General features: G+C 31.1%; 1 protein-coding gene across 1 annotated transcript; it reads right to left on the minus strand.

Annotated features, from left to right (window-relative positions):
• Positions 1-1,666: 1,666 nt before the first annotated feature.
• Positions 1,667-7,077, minus strand: LOC133319096 (enoyl-CoA delta isomerase 1, mitochondrial-like). Its single transcript, XM_061522260.1, has 5 exons — positions 6,985-7,077; positions 3,216-3,448; positions 2,989-3,135; positions 2,468-2,680; positions 1,667-2,037 (listed from the first exon to the last, which is right to left on the minus strand). Exons 2-5 carry the CDS (start codon positions 3,441-3,443, stop codon positions 1,795-1,797), a joined length of 831 nt encoding a protein of 276 aa, XP_061378244.1. The 5' UTR covers positions 3,444-3,448; positions 6,985-7,077; the 3' UTR covers positions 1,667-1,794.
• Positions 7,078-13,665: the final 6,588 nt, after the last annotated feature.

The raw sequence follows: 13,665 nt of genomic DNA on the forward strand, positions 1-13,665 counted from the left end.
ACGTGATGGTATTCCCTAATAGCTTTGCTCTGTTTTTGTTGAGAGCACTAAAGACACTAAACTTGGGAACCAAAATCCACTAACATTTACCTACCAGTTTATTAAAAAATGACGTGAAGGGCGTGAAAAATATTAAACGAGTTAATGCAATTATATATAAACCCAATAGTAAATAATAATAAACCCAAAGCGTTTCTTAAAAATTGCGATTTACATACTAAAAATGATTTAAAAACTTACATATTAGCTCGGGCCTAGAAAACAATCGGAGTAATAAAAGATGTTCTCACAAGTTTATCTATTGAAGAATTGTTTAAAAACTTAATCTTTACTATTAATATTCACATCAAATTACTGGTGAGAGGCGTTTTATGAGAAGGGTGAATGGTGAAAGAAAACCATTAGGTACCATCAGTATTACTTTTTCAACAGCTATATTATCTGAATGTGTATACCATATACCGATTTAGTGTCAGTGAAAACAAAGCGCCTCTTATGCAATGTTATAAATGTTTTAGATATAATCATAGTGCTAAGATTTGCAAATCTACTCAAAAGTGTTTTATTTGTTTTATGGATTTTTGATAATTTATTTACAATTTCGTATTTGACGTCTCTCCCACTTTTCAATTCTATGTTAATTTTCTGCTAAACTTTGATTTATTTTTATCTATTTTGATTAGAATCTTAGGGGACATACCAATGTATTTACTAAGTTAAGTTACCAAACTATGTCTTATATGTCTTCAATACAAATTATTTTGTGTAAAATAATACATAAAACATTTAAAAAAAAATGATTTCTGCAGTAGGTACTTTTATTAAAGCGGTCTTTTTGATAAATGGAAACGAGCGATAATCTTTAGATGACTTGGTGGAATTGAAATTGAAATTTTTTTTGGAAGGTTTGATGAAATACTTTAAACAATAATTGTCACAATAATTTATGATTACACTTTATTAATGTTATTTTTGCGGTCATTTAAAATGAAACATGTTGATTGATATAAACCAAAATTGTATATGTTATCGAGGGAAAATTTTTTCCTTTTTTTTTTTTCAAAGTTTGGTAATAAATGGAGAAATGGAAGCGAAGTTTTCACAATCCGGGATCATTTTTCCTCTGTATTTAATACAGGATTCCGCACAGAGCTGTCCTTCGAACCACGCTCCCAGCATTTTCTTACACTGAGCGCAGTTTTCAATGCACACTTCCATGGGGTCGTATCCAGTGATGATGGCAGGATTGGCTGACACTGGCGACGAGTAAAACTGAAAGATGGCGACTACGAAAAGTACGAACATAAATTTTCCAACCATTTTAGAGTAGCGAAATGTTATGTCGAAGAAAGTGGTATTGAGAAGTGAGTGTGATGTTCAGTGAGTTTTCAAGCTTTTTATACCAAAATGCGGATTCTATTTTCTATACAACTGTGCACACTAAACTCCAGGACGCCACTCTGTTTCCTATAATTGAATTGTCCAAGGAAATGAGAACTAGTGATATTAGAATTAATATCACTAGTTCAACTAGTATCAACACTTACAAACATAGATTTTATTACCAGATATTCAAACATCTCATATTTCTAAAACGTATTCGTACTTTTTAACTAAGTACTTAATTAAATACTTAAAAGTATTAACGAAATTAAAAAAATAATAATTTGGTGAATGTTTTATTTTTCTTTATACTAGATATAATTTTAAAAGAAAAAGTAAGTTTTATTCTAAATTACATGAACAGTCAGTGTTGCCATCAAAAAATTTAAATAATATATCAATCTAATGCATTCATTTTATCTTTTGCATGTACATTTGAAGAGTTCTTTGTGTCTCAGGACGTACGAACAATTCATAAATTTCCTCCGTATCTTCCTGTCTTGTATTTTGAAGTTTTTTAATGAGCGGTTCCCTCAGCTTCATCTTGGTGTTTATTCTAGATGCTGGTGTTATCTCATCGAACTTTTTTATGAATATCTTACATTTAGCAATGGCGTCATCTTTGTCGGTGGCGATCTCATCTATAAGTCTTACCTGGTAATAAATGTTGCGATAAATATAAGCCATTATAATAAGCTTATTTTAATAAGTTTTTAGTTTTTGTTACAAGATTATTACTTATAATAATATATTACAATATAAACGAAAAGCAACAACAACTGCCACTGGAACAATATTACACTAATTTTGTTATAAGATAGCCTTAATTTTCTACGTTTTAATAATTAAATTATTTCATTAAGAAAGAAAGCTATTTATATTTAGTTGTATTTATAAATATTCGATTTCAGACATGATTATTTTTAATGTGATCGTATGAATCGACCTTTGAAATTCTTGAACTAAAATTTTTCTCGTAAAAATGTTTTAATTTATAAATAGATTTTATTAATGACTTTTCTGATATACAGAGTTGATTATGTATTGTTTTCTTTTACATTTATAATAACAGTAGGTACAATACCTTCAATGCCTCTTCAGGGGTGAACATCCTCGACGTGGTAAACGCGTATTCAGCTTCCCTCTGATTGATAGTATTTTTTATGAGTTCCATGAACCAGCTCGGAGCGACTAAACCCAGGCTGGTTTCATTCATCCCAATAGTAAAATTACCTTTCGTCATTACTCTGTATTCACAACTCATTGCCATGAGACAACCACCCGCTGGAGATTGACCCTGGAATCGACGAGATGGTAATAAGGCCTTCACCACGAACAATATAAGGTTCAAAATTAAGTTTAACACAATTTTATAATAGATTTAAAATATATTTAGAAATATTTATTATTACATACTAATTCTGTTTTGAAATCAAAATAAATGATTTGAAGATTTTGAAAAATAAATTCTTTATCCTATATTTTAATATATGGATGGATAAAAATTGGTTCTTCAGTTTTTTGGTGTGAATGAGCAATAAAATTCATCCATCATTACGAACTTCTGGTTTTGTTAGTAGTAGAATAACTCATAACTAGACTTGCATTGATAGCAGCTGCTGTTATGAAACTCGCACCGAACAATTTCATCCAGACTTCTTGAAGAGTTGACCAGAACTCCTTAAACCTGACGGCATCAGGCTTGTAAATCTCCTTTATATCCAAACCAGCTGAAAATACCTTTGGAAACGCCTACGAAATCTTCAAAATTACAAAAAACCGTAAAATTATGCAAATACAAAAGGACTTTTCAACAATTACAATAAACTTACTGATGTTAATATCATGGCTGTGATTTTATTTTTCTCGACAAAGTCTAATGTATGGCTCATTTCTTTGAGAAAGTCCAAGTTGAAACTGTTAACAGGAGGTCTCTGTAAGTTAAGTATAGCGACTCCATCGCTGTCGACTTTCAGGTCTATCGAGGGTTTCTGTGTTGATAATAGCTTCACATGTGATGTTACCCATCTATGCTGCTTATATACCCGTCGAAGTAACATGCCTCCTAAAATATATTTATTTTTAGCTTCATATCTATATATGCAATAATCTATTCAAAATATTTTTTGTGTGTTCAAAACTTATTTATACGACTCCACTTTATTATACTTTTAAAGACATAGCGAATGCAAAGTACTAATGTTAAGTAAGCAAACAAATTATTAGTTTCTTTTTGAATAAATACTTGATATAATTAGGTGAATGCACCTATACATTTTTGAAATATATACCATTGTGATAATGGTCAAAATCATTATAAATATCTTTATTTTATTTTGATACAGCCATGTGACTTTAGAGATAAAACAACATGATCAAATAGTTTTGTTTATTTTTCTTTATATAAAGTTGTGTGGACCAAATAGTTGGATTTAGCCTGGAAAAATTATTTTTAAACTGTCTTTTTTATTCGTCTTTTGTTAGCCCTATTGGTTTTGACAGCGTCACCGGGGAGTTTTGTTTACATATCTATGTATTTGAGCCGGCCACAGACGATCCAAGATACTTGAGTAAGTTCATACTTGCACAAATACATGTATTTCGGGGGTGACCACAAACGGCTCGAGCAAGCTTGCACAAATGTCATCTCAGTGATATTAGTTCAAGTGTCCGTACATGCAGCGAGCTACTTATGCTTTATTTTAATTATAATAAAAAAAACTGAAACTTTAGAAAAGGCACCGAATTATATGGACTAAAGTGGTTAATTTTTTTTTTGTACCTTTAGTATTCTTTACTTTTTATTTGTCAAAGACAGGGCTCATTCCTATATATATTTGTAAATTCTTCTATGATAGCGTGTACTCCGTGCCCCTCGGTAGTCTCGTTCATTTTGGCGCGAAATTTACGTGCAAATGTAGGTGGCTGATACTGCTACCACACACGTTGATGTAAACTTTGGCATACGCAATATTGCACAAATTGATAATTGAAACATGCACATGCACAAATTCTGAAAAAAGTTAATTTTTCAGAATTTGTGCATGTCGGAAATTTGCGCAGTTTTCTTCCAATACATGTTGCGCAAATCCTGAATTGTATCTTGTGTGGCCGGCATTATATATTATTGTTCCTCATTATATTTTGAAGGTACGGATAGAAAGTTTAAATAAATAAATAAGCCTTTAAATGAATGTAAATGGATACTTATTTCTGGATTTAACTGAAGAATCTACGCATATTTTGTTAAAAAAACATCGATTTATAACGCGACGATGGATAGTTAACTTTGCAGTAGGTAACCGTCCGTGTTCATGTGAAAACGAGATTGAAATAGAAGGTTAAATCCGAGTATACCGTTTTAATTAATATAGTGTAATATTCGTGAAAATCCTAGATATCATGATATGCCATTAGATAATATTTAAAACTGGATGTGTCTGCGACTACGTTCGCGTGAGGGAGTTATTTTTTTCATTAAATCATCATCCTCTATCCGCTAATGAAAGTCCCGACAAAATTAATCCCACCGTTTCAGAAAGAAAGTGAAACAAACAAACATTTTCTTTGTACAAGTTTTTCTGATTGTCTGTTTAAATGGAACTAAGTTTTTCGGATAAATACGTGATTTTTAAAATCTTAGATATAATTATGTGAACCAATATGGACTGGAAATTGTTACAAAACTATGCCGGGCAACCTTTCATCAGCCCGTGATCACGGTTGCTGAAAAGTAATCGAAACGTCAGGAAAATGTAATAATGAAAATAAAAAAATCGAGTAGATACCTTAAACAGGTTTTTGTTTATTTTAACAGATGGACACACAACAGTTGTAAAAAGAAAATAGTTTAGTATATGGACCATATGGATTAAGTGAAAAGGGGTTATTCTAATACTTCAGACACACAAGTGTATATTTTTTTAAATCATATAATGTGCGTTTTTAATAGTCCATTGGTTTAAATATGTTGCAGCGTAAACTTCTTTTAATGTACTATATATTTTTATATATAAAAGCCTATATAAGCCTATAACTAGAAATGGACTATAGAATATAAAGTAATTTACATTTTATTTACATTTGTACTTGTTAGTAGATACAATAGGTGATTGAAAGTATTGTGTTAAGAAGCGTTGCCATCGTTGCACTTATTCTAACAATAAGTTTGCATTGTCAGACTACACACGAAGCGTTTCACGTTTTTCGTTCAATAACCCACACCAATACTTTAATGTGTAAAAATTTTGTAGTAGTCCAAACTAGGGATAAGCATATATGTTAAAAAAATTCAAATAAAATTATAAGTTCAAAAGTTAAAAATAATAATATTATAGGGAATTAGTATGTTTTTTCTATCAGTTTGTTTTATTTATTATGCTACATGATGAACAGACAGTATTTATATTTAAAAAAAAATCTTTACATTGAATACAATACATCTTTACATAGATTCCAGTTGCCATTTTTTCGCATGTTATTGCGAGGATGGAAGTATTTTTTGCTTTACTTTTGCTCCTCTTAATATAACTTTGCGTGTTTTAAACTATCAGAATCCTTTCTATAATAGCTACATTCAACTTTAACATACCATAAAAACTTTCCTTCCGTAAATTTGAAGTTTTGATTTGATGTTGGCATAAGTTTCTTTAATTGAAGGGCTTTTTTTAAAAAAAAAACCTTGATGTGACTTTTAAGATTTTAATATCTAAAGATTAAACTCAAAATTTCAGTCAATTTAGTTTTGTCCAAATGCATGCATGTTATGCGGGTCAATAGTTTCATTAAATGAGACAAGAGACTTATACTATTGCAGAATAATAATGAGAACGGAGATTAGACTTAAGTCTGAATAATATTGGTAGATTTTTTCTCAAAACTTTATTTTCATCATGCTGGATTGAGTTTATTTAGAATAAAAATTGGAACTTTCAGATTTGTACTTATTGATTTATATTTTATTGTTAGTAAATATATGTCGGTTCACAAACATTATTAACGGAAATTTATTAAGTATCAAAAATATTCATCAGTTCAACGATTCATTTATCTAAGATTATAAAGGTTACAAAATAATGCTGATAAGGCATATTATAATTGAATAAAATAATAAAAAAGAATTGAATTCCATAAAAACGTTACTTACTTATGTAGTTACTGGTTTGTTTATTCGAATAAAAAATCTAACTTTAAAAAAATAACAATTCTTTTTTAATAAAACTTCCATAACATACTGTTTTTTCTTAATGAGACAACTATAGATAGTAACAAAATTAAATCGAACCATTAACATGACTATTACGATAATTTACGAAGTAAAACTTTTTGCACACATTAAAATTCAAATTGAACTTCAAATAAAATTGCCAATTAAATTGCCAACATATCAACAAAAATCTTTTACGTCATGAAATTACACAGAGCTATTATAATATAGACTTATAAATCATTTGTGTATTATAATAGATATATTTCTTAATTGCTTAACCAATCTTTACAAAAGAATACTATACGGAACAATTATAATACAAATAACTCTACAAATGCAAATAAAGCTTGCATTTTCCAATAAAATTTTAATAATTTTATTATAATACTCACCAGTCAGGTGTAATTAAAAGCAAGTTTTTTTTAATAATTTTAAATTCTTGAGTTTATATAGTAACGTCCATTCGCTTAAACAGATAATATGATATGCCATTTTTACATTGACAACAAAGTTTTCATTTTTAGCTTTATTATATTGGTATGAAGGTTTAAACAATTTTGCCAACATTAACGATTTGAATTCCTCATTTGTTTATTCTGAATTGTGTTCATTAGATTCTTTCGTCTCATAAGAATGACAACAGAATATCTTATCACCCCTGCGTGTGATTATTTTACGTTAATTATTTTTATATTGGTAATATCATGAATGTGATAAATATATATGATAATGTTATGACACTAATGGTTTTTTAAATTTAGTTGATATAAAAGTTACGTAATACGCTAATTCTCGTTTATTTTATCGTCATATAATATTTTTAAGTATTTTTGTATTTGCAACGACTGTCTGTAAAAACTGATTAAATTAAGAAAATAGGGTAGCTGACCTCGATACTACCATTATTTACTAATGAGAATTATTTACGTGTGAATCGATGATTCTGTTGTATGTGTCCTATTGTCCTATGTTTTAATATTCCTATAACTAGTCTCTCAATGGTTCTATGTACCAAGTATGTAAGCATAAATTTCTATAATTTTGTAGTTTCTGTTCTTTGCGTATTATTTCACTATATAATATATTGGTCTAAGGTGTATCATTCAACGACCGGCCAGTCGCTGGTGTGCCCTGTCGCTGACAGATCCGGGGTGCACCAACATAGGGGCCGATGGCTTTCGCAGTGGTTTTAGTGAGTAGGGACCTGCCCAGTTCGAGTCTCACACATCCTCTCCGGCCCCACCAAGGCCGGTGAGACGGCTCGGAAAAAGAGTTTCCCTGCGTCATCAAAAAAAAAAAGGTGTATCATTAATAAAGTTAAATTAGTAGGTATCACCTACAATAACTTTGTTGTATTGTATTAATCCACAATAGCAAAGTGTTGTACCAAATTATAATTTCATGTATAGTTGAGACTAAGTATTTACTAGTCTATGTATTTAAGAATATTTATCAATTATCAAATACAAATCTATTACGCATTTTGAAATTTGATCAAAAGCATACAAAATAGACAATATAATTTTAAAGTTATTTATTTATAGATAATTAATTCATAAATAAGTCTTGCTTCTGGTAGGAGTAATAAGAATTAGCAAATGAATAACGGAACTGAGAAAATAATTTCATTTGGGTAACAGAGAATAAATGTAAGGATATTTTCTTAAGGGAATTAGATTATGTCAGTTAATGCAGCATCCTGCTGTTTTATTTTCTGATTCATTTCGTTCGTACTATCACTTTGATATATAAAGTTCGAAGAGCCGTTTGTTATCACATTCAAGTTACAATAATACTTCCTTCAACACTTTCATTTTACTCAGCAATACATAATGGTTGGAAAAATTATGTTCGTACTTTTCGTAGTCGCCGTCTTTCAGTTTTACTCGTCGCCAGTGTCAGCCAATCCTGCCATCATCACTGGATACGACCCCATGGAAGTGTGCATTGAAAACTGCGCTCAATGTAAGAAAATGCTGGGAGCGTGGTTCGAAGGACAGCTCTGTGCGGAATCCTGTGTTAAATACAGAGGAAAAATGATCCCGGACTGTGAAAACTTCGCTTCAATTTCCCCCTTTCTTAACAAACTTTAAAAACAATAATTACGACATACAAGTTTCTTTTATCTCATAAAAAAATAATTGTAAGCTATGAATAAAATAAAGCATAACTAAAAATAACTTTTTTCACTACTTTTTCAGTTATATAAAGTCATGAAAGCCGAATTTTTCTTTATAAACATTACAATTTACTCATAATTTATCCATAAGTAAACGACCTAAAAAAATAATTTAATAATATATGCTCAGAGCAAGCTTTGTTCAGGGTAACAAAAAAAAAATTAAGCAATTTACAAAAAAATATGGTTATATATTATTAATACGAAAATAAACTATTATATTATATTATTGAAAAAGATATTTAACTGTTCAATATAAAATAAATTTTTAAATATTAAATATGATTCACGAGTTTATGTATTTATTTATTTGTTTATATTTATGGGAAAACATACAGCTTGTATTACAGTAAATTATTTCGGTAGGGTAAAAACAATTTGCCAGAACAGTTTCCACTGTTATTTAGACATGGAGTGTATTATACCTTTCCTTAGAAATAATATAATAATAATAAAACAACAAATATAACAAGAACATTAACAGCAAGAAGTATCAAACATACAATTTACTGCGATAATCATTTATATAGGTAACAAAACAAAAATAAAAAACAATAAATTTATATATATATCGGCGCAAGCAGCTTCAATGACGGATGCAACATGAAAATAACTCAAGGCTGGCATCAATTACTATAAAACTTGGTTAAACTATAAAACTATTGGTCGTCGTTACTATTGTTAAAAGTAAAACGAAATCAAAGAGAATAGAACTATGTTTGAATTCTGGTATAAATATGACGTCTGGACGCACGACAGCGGACGGCAGAGTTCAGCGAGTGCGGATCATAAAGAATGTGATTATGAAGAATCTTGGAGAAATACAAGAACATTTAGAAGAATTGAAGTTTCATTTTAAAATATCTGGAACGTACTGAAACAAGTGACATTAGTGACGTCAGCGAGGCTGGCGTCCTGTCTTTAAAACAATGAATTTGTAATAAAATCCGATATATACAATAATAATGATAAAAAGAAGTACATCCGAATTTATTATACATTATATTATTAAGGATTGTTATTTAAACAACAAATATTATAAGCAACTGTTACCAAAGGTACGTGTCATACGTACATATAGGTATATTTTCATTATCCAGATTTCGCTACATTGCATCACAGCTCCAGCGGCACAGTTAGAAACTTTTTAAACCTTCTATTTACAAAAAGGTTTGTTCAAGGAGTTTTTACAATGAACAGATTTGTGTGATTTGTATTATTTAAGTAATGGATCTCGATAATCACTAGCTATTTGCAAAGTCGTGACGAAATTTTTAGAGGAATAGTTTTTGAGATCACAGCACATTTTAGAAAAACTTACATATGTTGATAATTGTAGTTACGATACTCACTAATCTATTATAAGTTAAGTTAGTCATGAGCGTTTCAACATTTTCAGTTGTCACAAAATTTGTTACCAAACTGGTTTTCACACTGATCATATCCTTAAAATTGTAGAGAATTTTTCTTCTCAAAATTCATTTTACGCGAGGCATACATTGGTGTGATTGTAGGCTATAATAAAAATCGAAATTCAATTCTAAAATATTGTAAGGGAAGGGATCTTAAATATCTGAAATTTTGCTATAATATTTGTCACTCAAGAACTTTCTAATAACCAATGTACGGTTCAGCTTCCTTTAATTATCATATAACCAGAGTTAAAATGTATTAATTACATCACGAATGTCACTGAAAGATTCTTTTCATCATTTTCATAGAAACATTGAAATTCACGTCCGGAATCTGTGACGACTCACCATTTTCTATCTGTTGCAAAATGTTTTAGAAAGAAACGTTAGCAGTCCATTTTGACAATATTTCCTTTTAATAATAAAAATGCTACGACTGTTTTGAAAACATAAAAGGAATTGTAAAACGGAGTTCTAAGCCAAGTAACATTTTGAAAACGAAGCTTTAATTACAAATCATCTTAAAATATAGTATATTAAGTTCAACGTTTGAAAACATTTTCGTTCATAGCTAAACTGTAACTCAATATTCAACTGATATTTTTTTCTGCTTTTTAATAAATTGATACCTTTTAGAGGTTCCGGAGACGAATCTTTATATTAATATATTTATTATTCCTTAAAATAAACTTCTTCGAAACTTTTTAATAAGATTATAAAACCAAGTCCAGTTAATTACATTGCGACGACCAACCAGAGGATACGGTGGAGCATACGGTGGCGGAGTGCCCAGTTTGGGCTGATCACCGTCGTGTCCTCAGGGTAGCCATCTGCGGCGGCGACCTCTCGCGTTCGGCTTTAGTTCAGGCCATGGTGCGGAGCAAGAGGCACTGGGAAGCCGTCTCCTCCTTCTGCGAAGCAGTCACGCTAGCTAAGGAGGGTGCGGAGCGCATGAGGGAATGATCCTCCTCACGCCCCAGACACCGCAGGGGACGCTCCAGGCGTTGGGCATCGCGAGATGATCTCCAGCCACCGTAAGCGCTGGTCTGTGGACGGCGAGCAAGGGTAGCTTGTCGCCCGATCAGAACCAGAACTAAGCGATCGGCGCGTAGCGTACCGCGCGTGCATCAAAGAGACATCTGACCACCACAGATAGGGTCCTAGAGCCGTTGCCAAGCCGGGTTGCGGATGCAAGCGAAATAATGTACCGCGACCTGGCTCGGAGCAGGAGAAGGTATGGGGGTTTTTTAGTCAGTAAGAGTCTGATATTCCCTCTTGCCCCATCCAGGACAAGAGGGGTCATATGATGATTTTCCCCTTTATAAAAAAAAAGAAAAAAAAAGAAGTCCAGTCAATTAAATGGAGTTGCGGTTCCTTCAAATATGTTCTACCTCAGTTAATTAGTTTGTCTCTCGTTATGTTTGTATATTTTATGAGTATTGGATGAGATTTAAATTATAAATCGCAGTATATAGAACCTCAGCACAAGTTGTAAATGTCTTTAGTTTAATACGGTTGTGAATTAATATGATTTATTGAATTTTTGTACGCGTAAGTTTGAAAAAAAAAAATTACAAAAGAAATGTACTTTCTTTAATAGGAAAATTCATTCTTTTTTTCTTGATACATGTACTCGTATAATGTAAAGGACGATCTCATAAGGAAATAAACAGGAAATATAATTTGCAATTGGATATCAATAAGAGAAAAACAGAAAGTAATATAATATGTTTACGTTTCATTACATATATAATTTTAACAGGAGAATAATTTTAATAGAGGAATATTGTAATCTATCGTTTCATGACTATTATAGTTATCTATAGTTTGTTAAGAAATTGAGAAATTGAAGCGAAGTTTTCACAATCCGGGATCATTTTCCCTCTGTATGTAATACAGGATTCCGCACAGAGCTGTCCTTCGAACCACGCTCCCAGCATTTTCTTACATTGAGCGCAGTTTTCAATGCACACTTCCATGGGGTCGTATCCAGTGATGATGGCAGGATTGGCTGTCACTGGCGACGAGTAAAACTGAAAGACGGCGACTACGAAAAGGACGAACATAAATTTTCCAACCATTTTGTTGCTATGAAATGTTGTGTACAAGATAGTAGTGTTAAGACTTGAGTGTGATATCAATTCAGATTCACGAGCTTTTTATATACAAATAAAACAACCTTACTAATGAACCGCGACGGAAACACAGCAGGACAACGCATTGAATAGTGTAATCTAATTCCGATACGAGAATTTCTTTATTTTTATTTTAAATATATTATACGCTCTACTTCTTCAAACAAATTAAAAACATTTTCAAATATAGTTTTTTGCCATAAAATTTTCGATAAATTCTTGGATTTTCATAAATTTTAAATTCACCTTTCACTATTAGGTATAATAATATAACATACATACATATAATTTCTTAATTTTATGTCAACACCATTCCTGGCTGACGGAAAATTTACTTCTTAATCTTATATTTAGATTTCCATATAGTTGTGGTTCATAGCATATACGCATTTTTCATTTCCCAACTTAATGTTTAGGTAAAATTATGAATATTTGCGTCAATTGTTAAGAAAAACATAAGATCTATTAAATTTTAAAAGATCAGAAATTATAAACATCATTTATATGGCATAGACAAAATATTAATTAAATATACCAAAAAGTATAATAACAAATCAATAAATAAGCCTAAGGAAAGAAAATTTTGTGATTCTCATAGATTTTGATCATTTATATTTCTATTCATTAAATATATTACTATTGCTTTAAATGTAGATAACAGCTGATTTGGCCTGTTTTAGTTTATTCCTGAGAGCCGAAGTTCCTTTCAAAAGCAACAAATATAATATTTCATACATATATATGCATACAGATTACATTTTATCCTCATAAGATTTTTAGGATCCATGTTTTAGGCATACTGTACATACTATGATTGAAACGTCATAATGAATTCAGTTTGAAGAGAATAAAGTAATATACTTTTGTTACTGGAATTAGGTTATATCAGAAAATGCGGCGTCCTAGGGTGTTTTTCTCTCATGGTTCATTAGTAAAGTGGTTACATTTTGATATAAAAAGCTCGGAAACCCATTTATTATCACACTCGAGTCTCAATACTACTTCCATCAACACAACACTTATTTATTCTAAAATGGTTGGAAAAATTATGTTCGTAGTTTTCGTAGTCGCCGTCTTTCAGTTTTACTCGTCGCCAGTGTCAGCCAATCCTGCCATCATCACTGGATACGACCCCATGGAAGTGTGCATCGAAAACTGCGCTCAATGTAAGAAAATGCTGGGAGCGTGGTTCGAAGGACAGCTCTGTGCGGAATCCTGTGTTAGATACAGAGGGAAAATGATCCCGGATTGTGAAAACTTCGCTTCAATTTCCCCATTTCTTACCCACCTATAGAAGATGTCATATTACAGAAGAGGGATTATCTTTACAAATTATTTATCTCTAAT

This window comes from Danaus plexippus, chromosome 12, assembly GCF_018135715.1.
Source record: "Danaus plexippus chromosome 12, MEX_DaPlex, whole genome shotgun sequence".
Classification (NCBI taxonomy): domain Eukaryota; kingdom Metazoa; phylum Arthropoda; class Insecta; order Lepidoptera; family Nymphalidae; genus Danaus; species Danaus plexippus.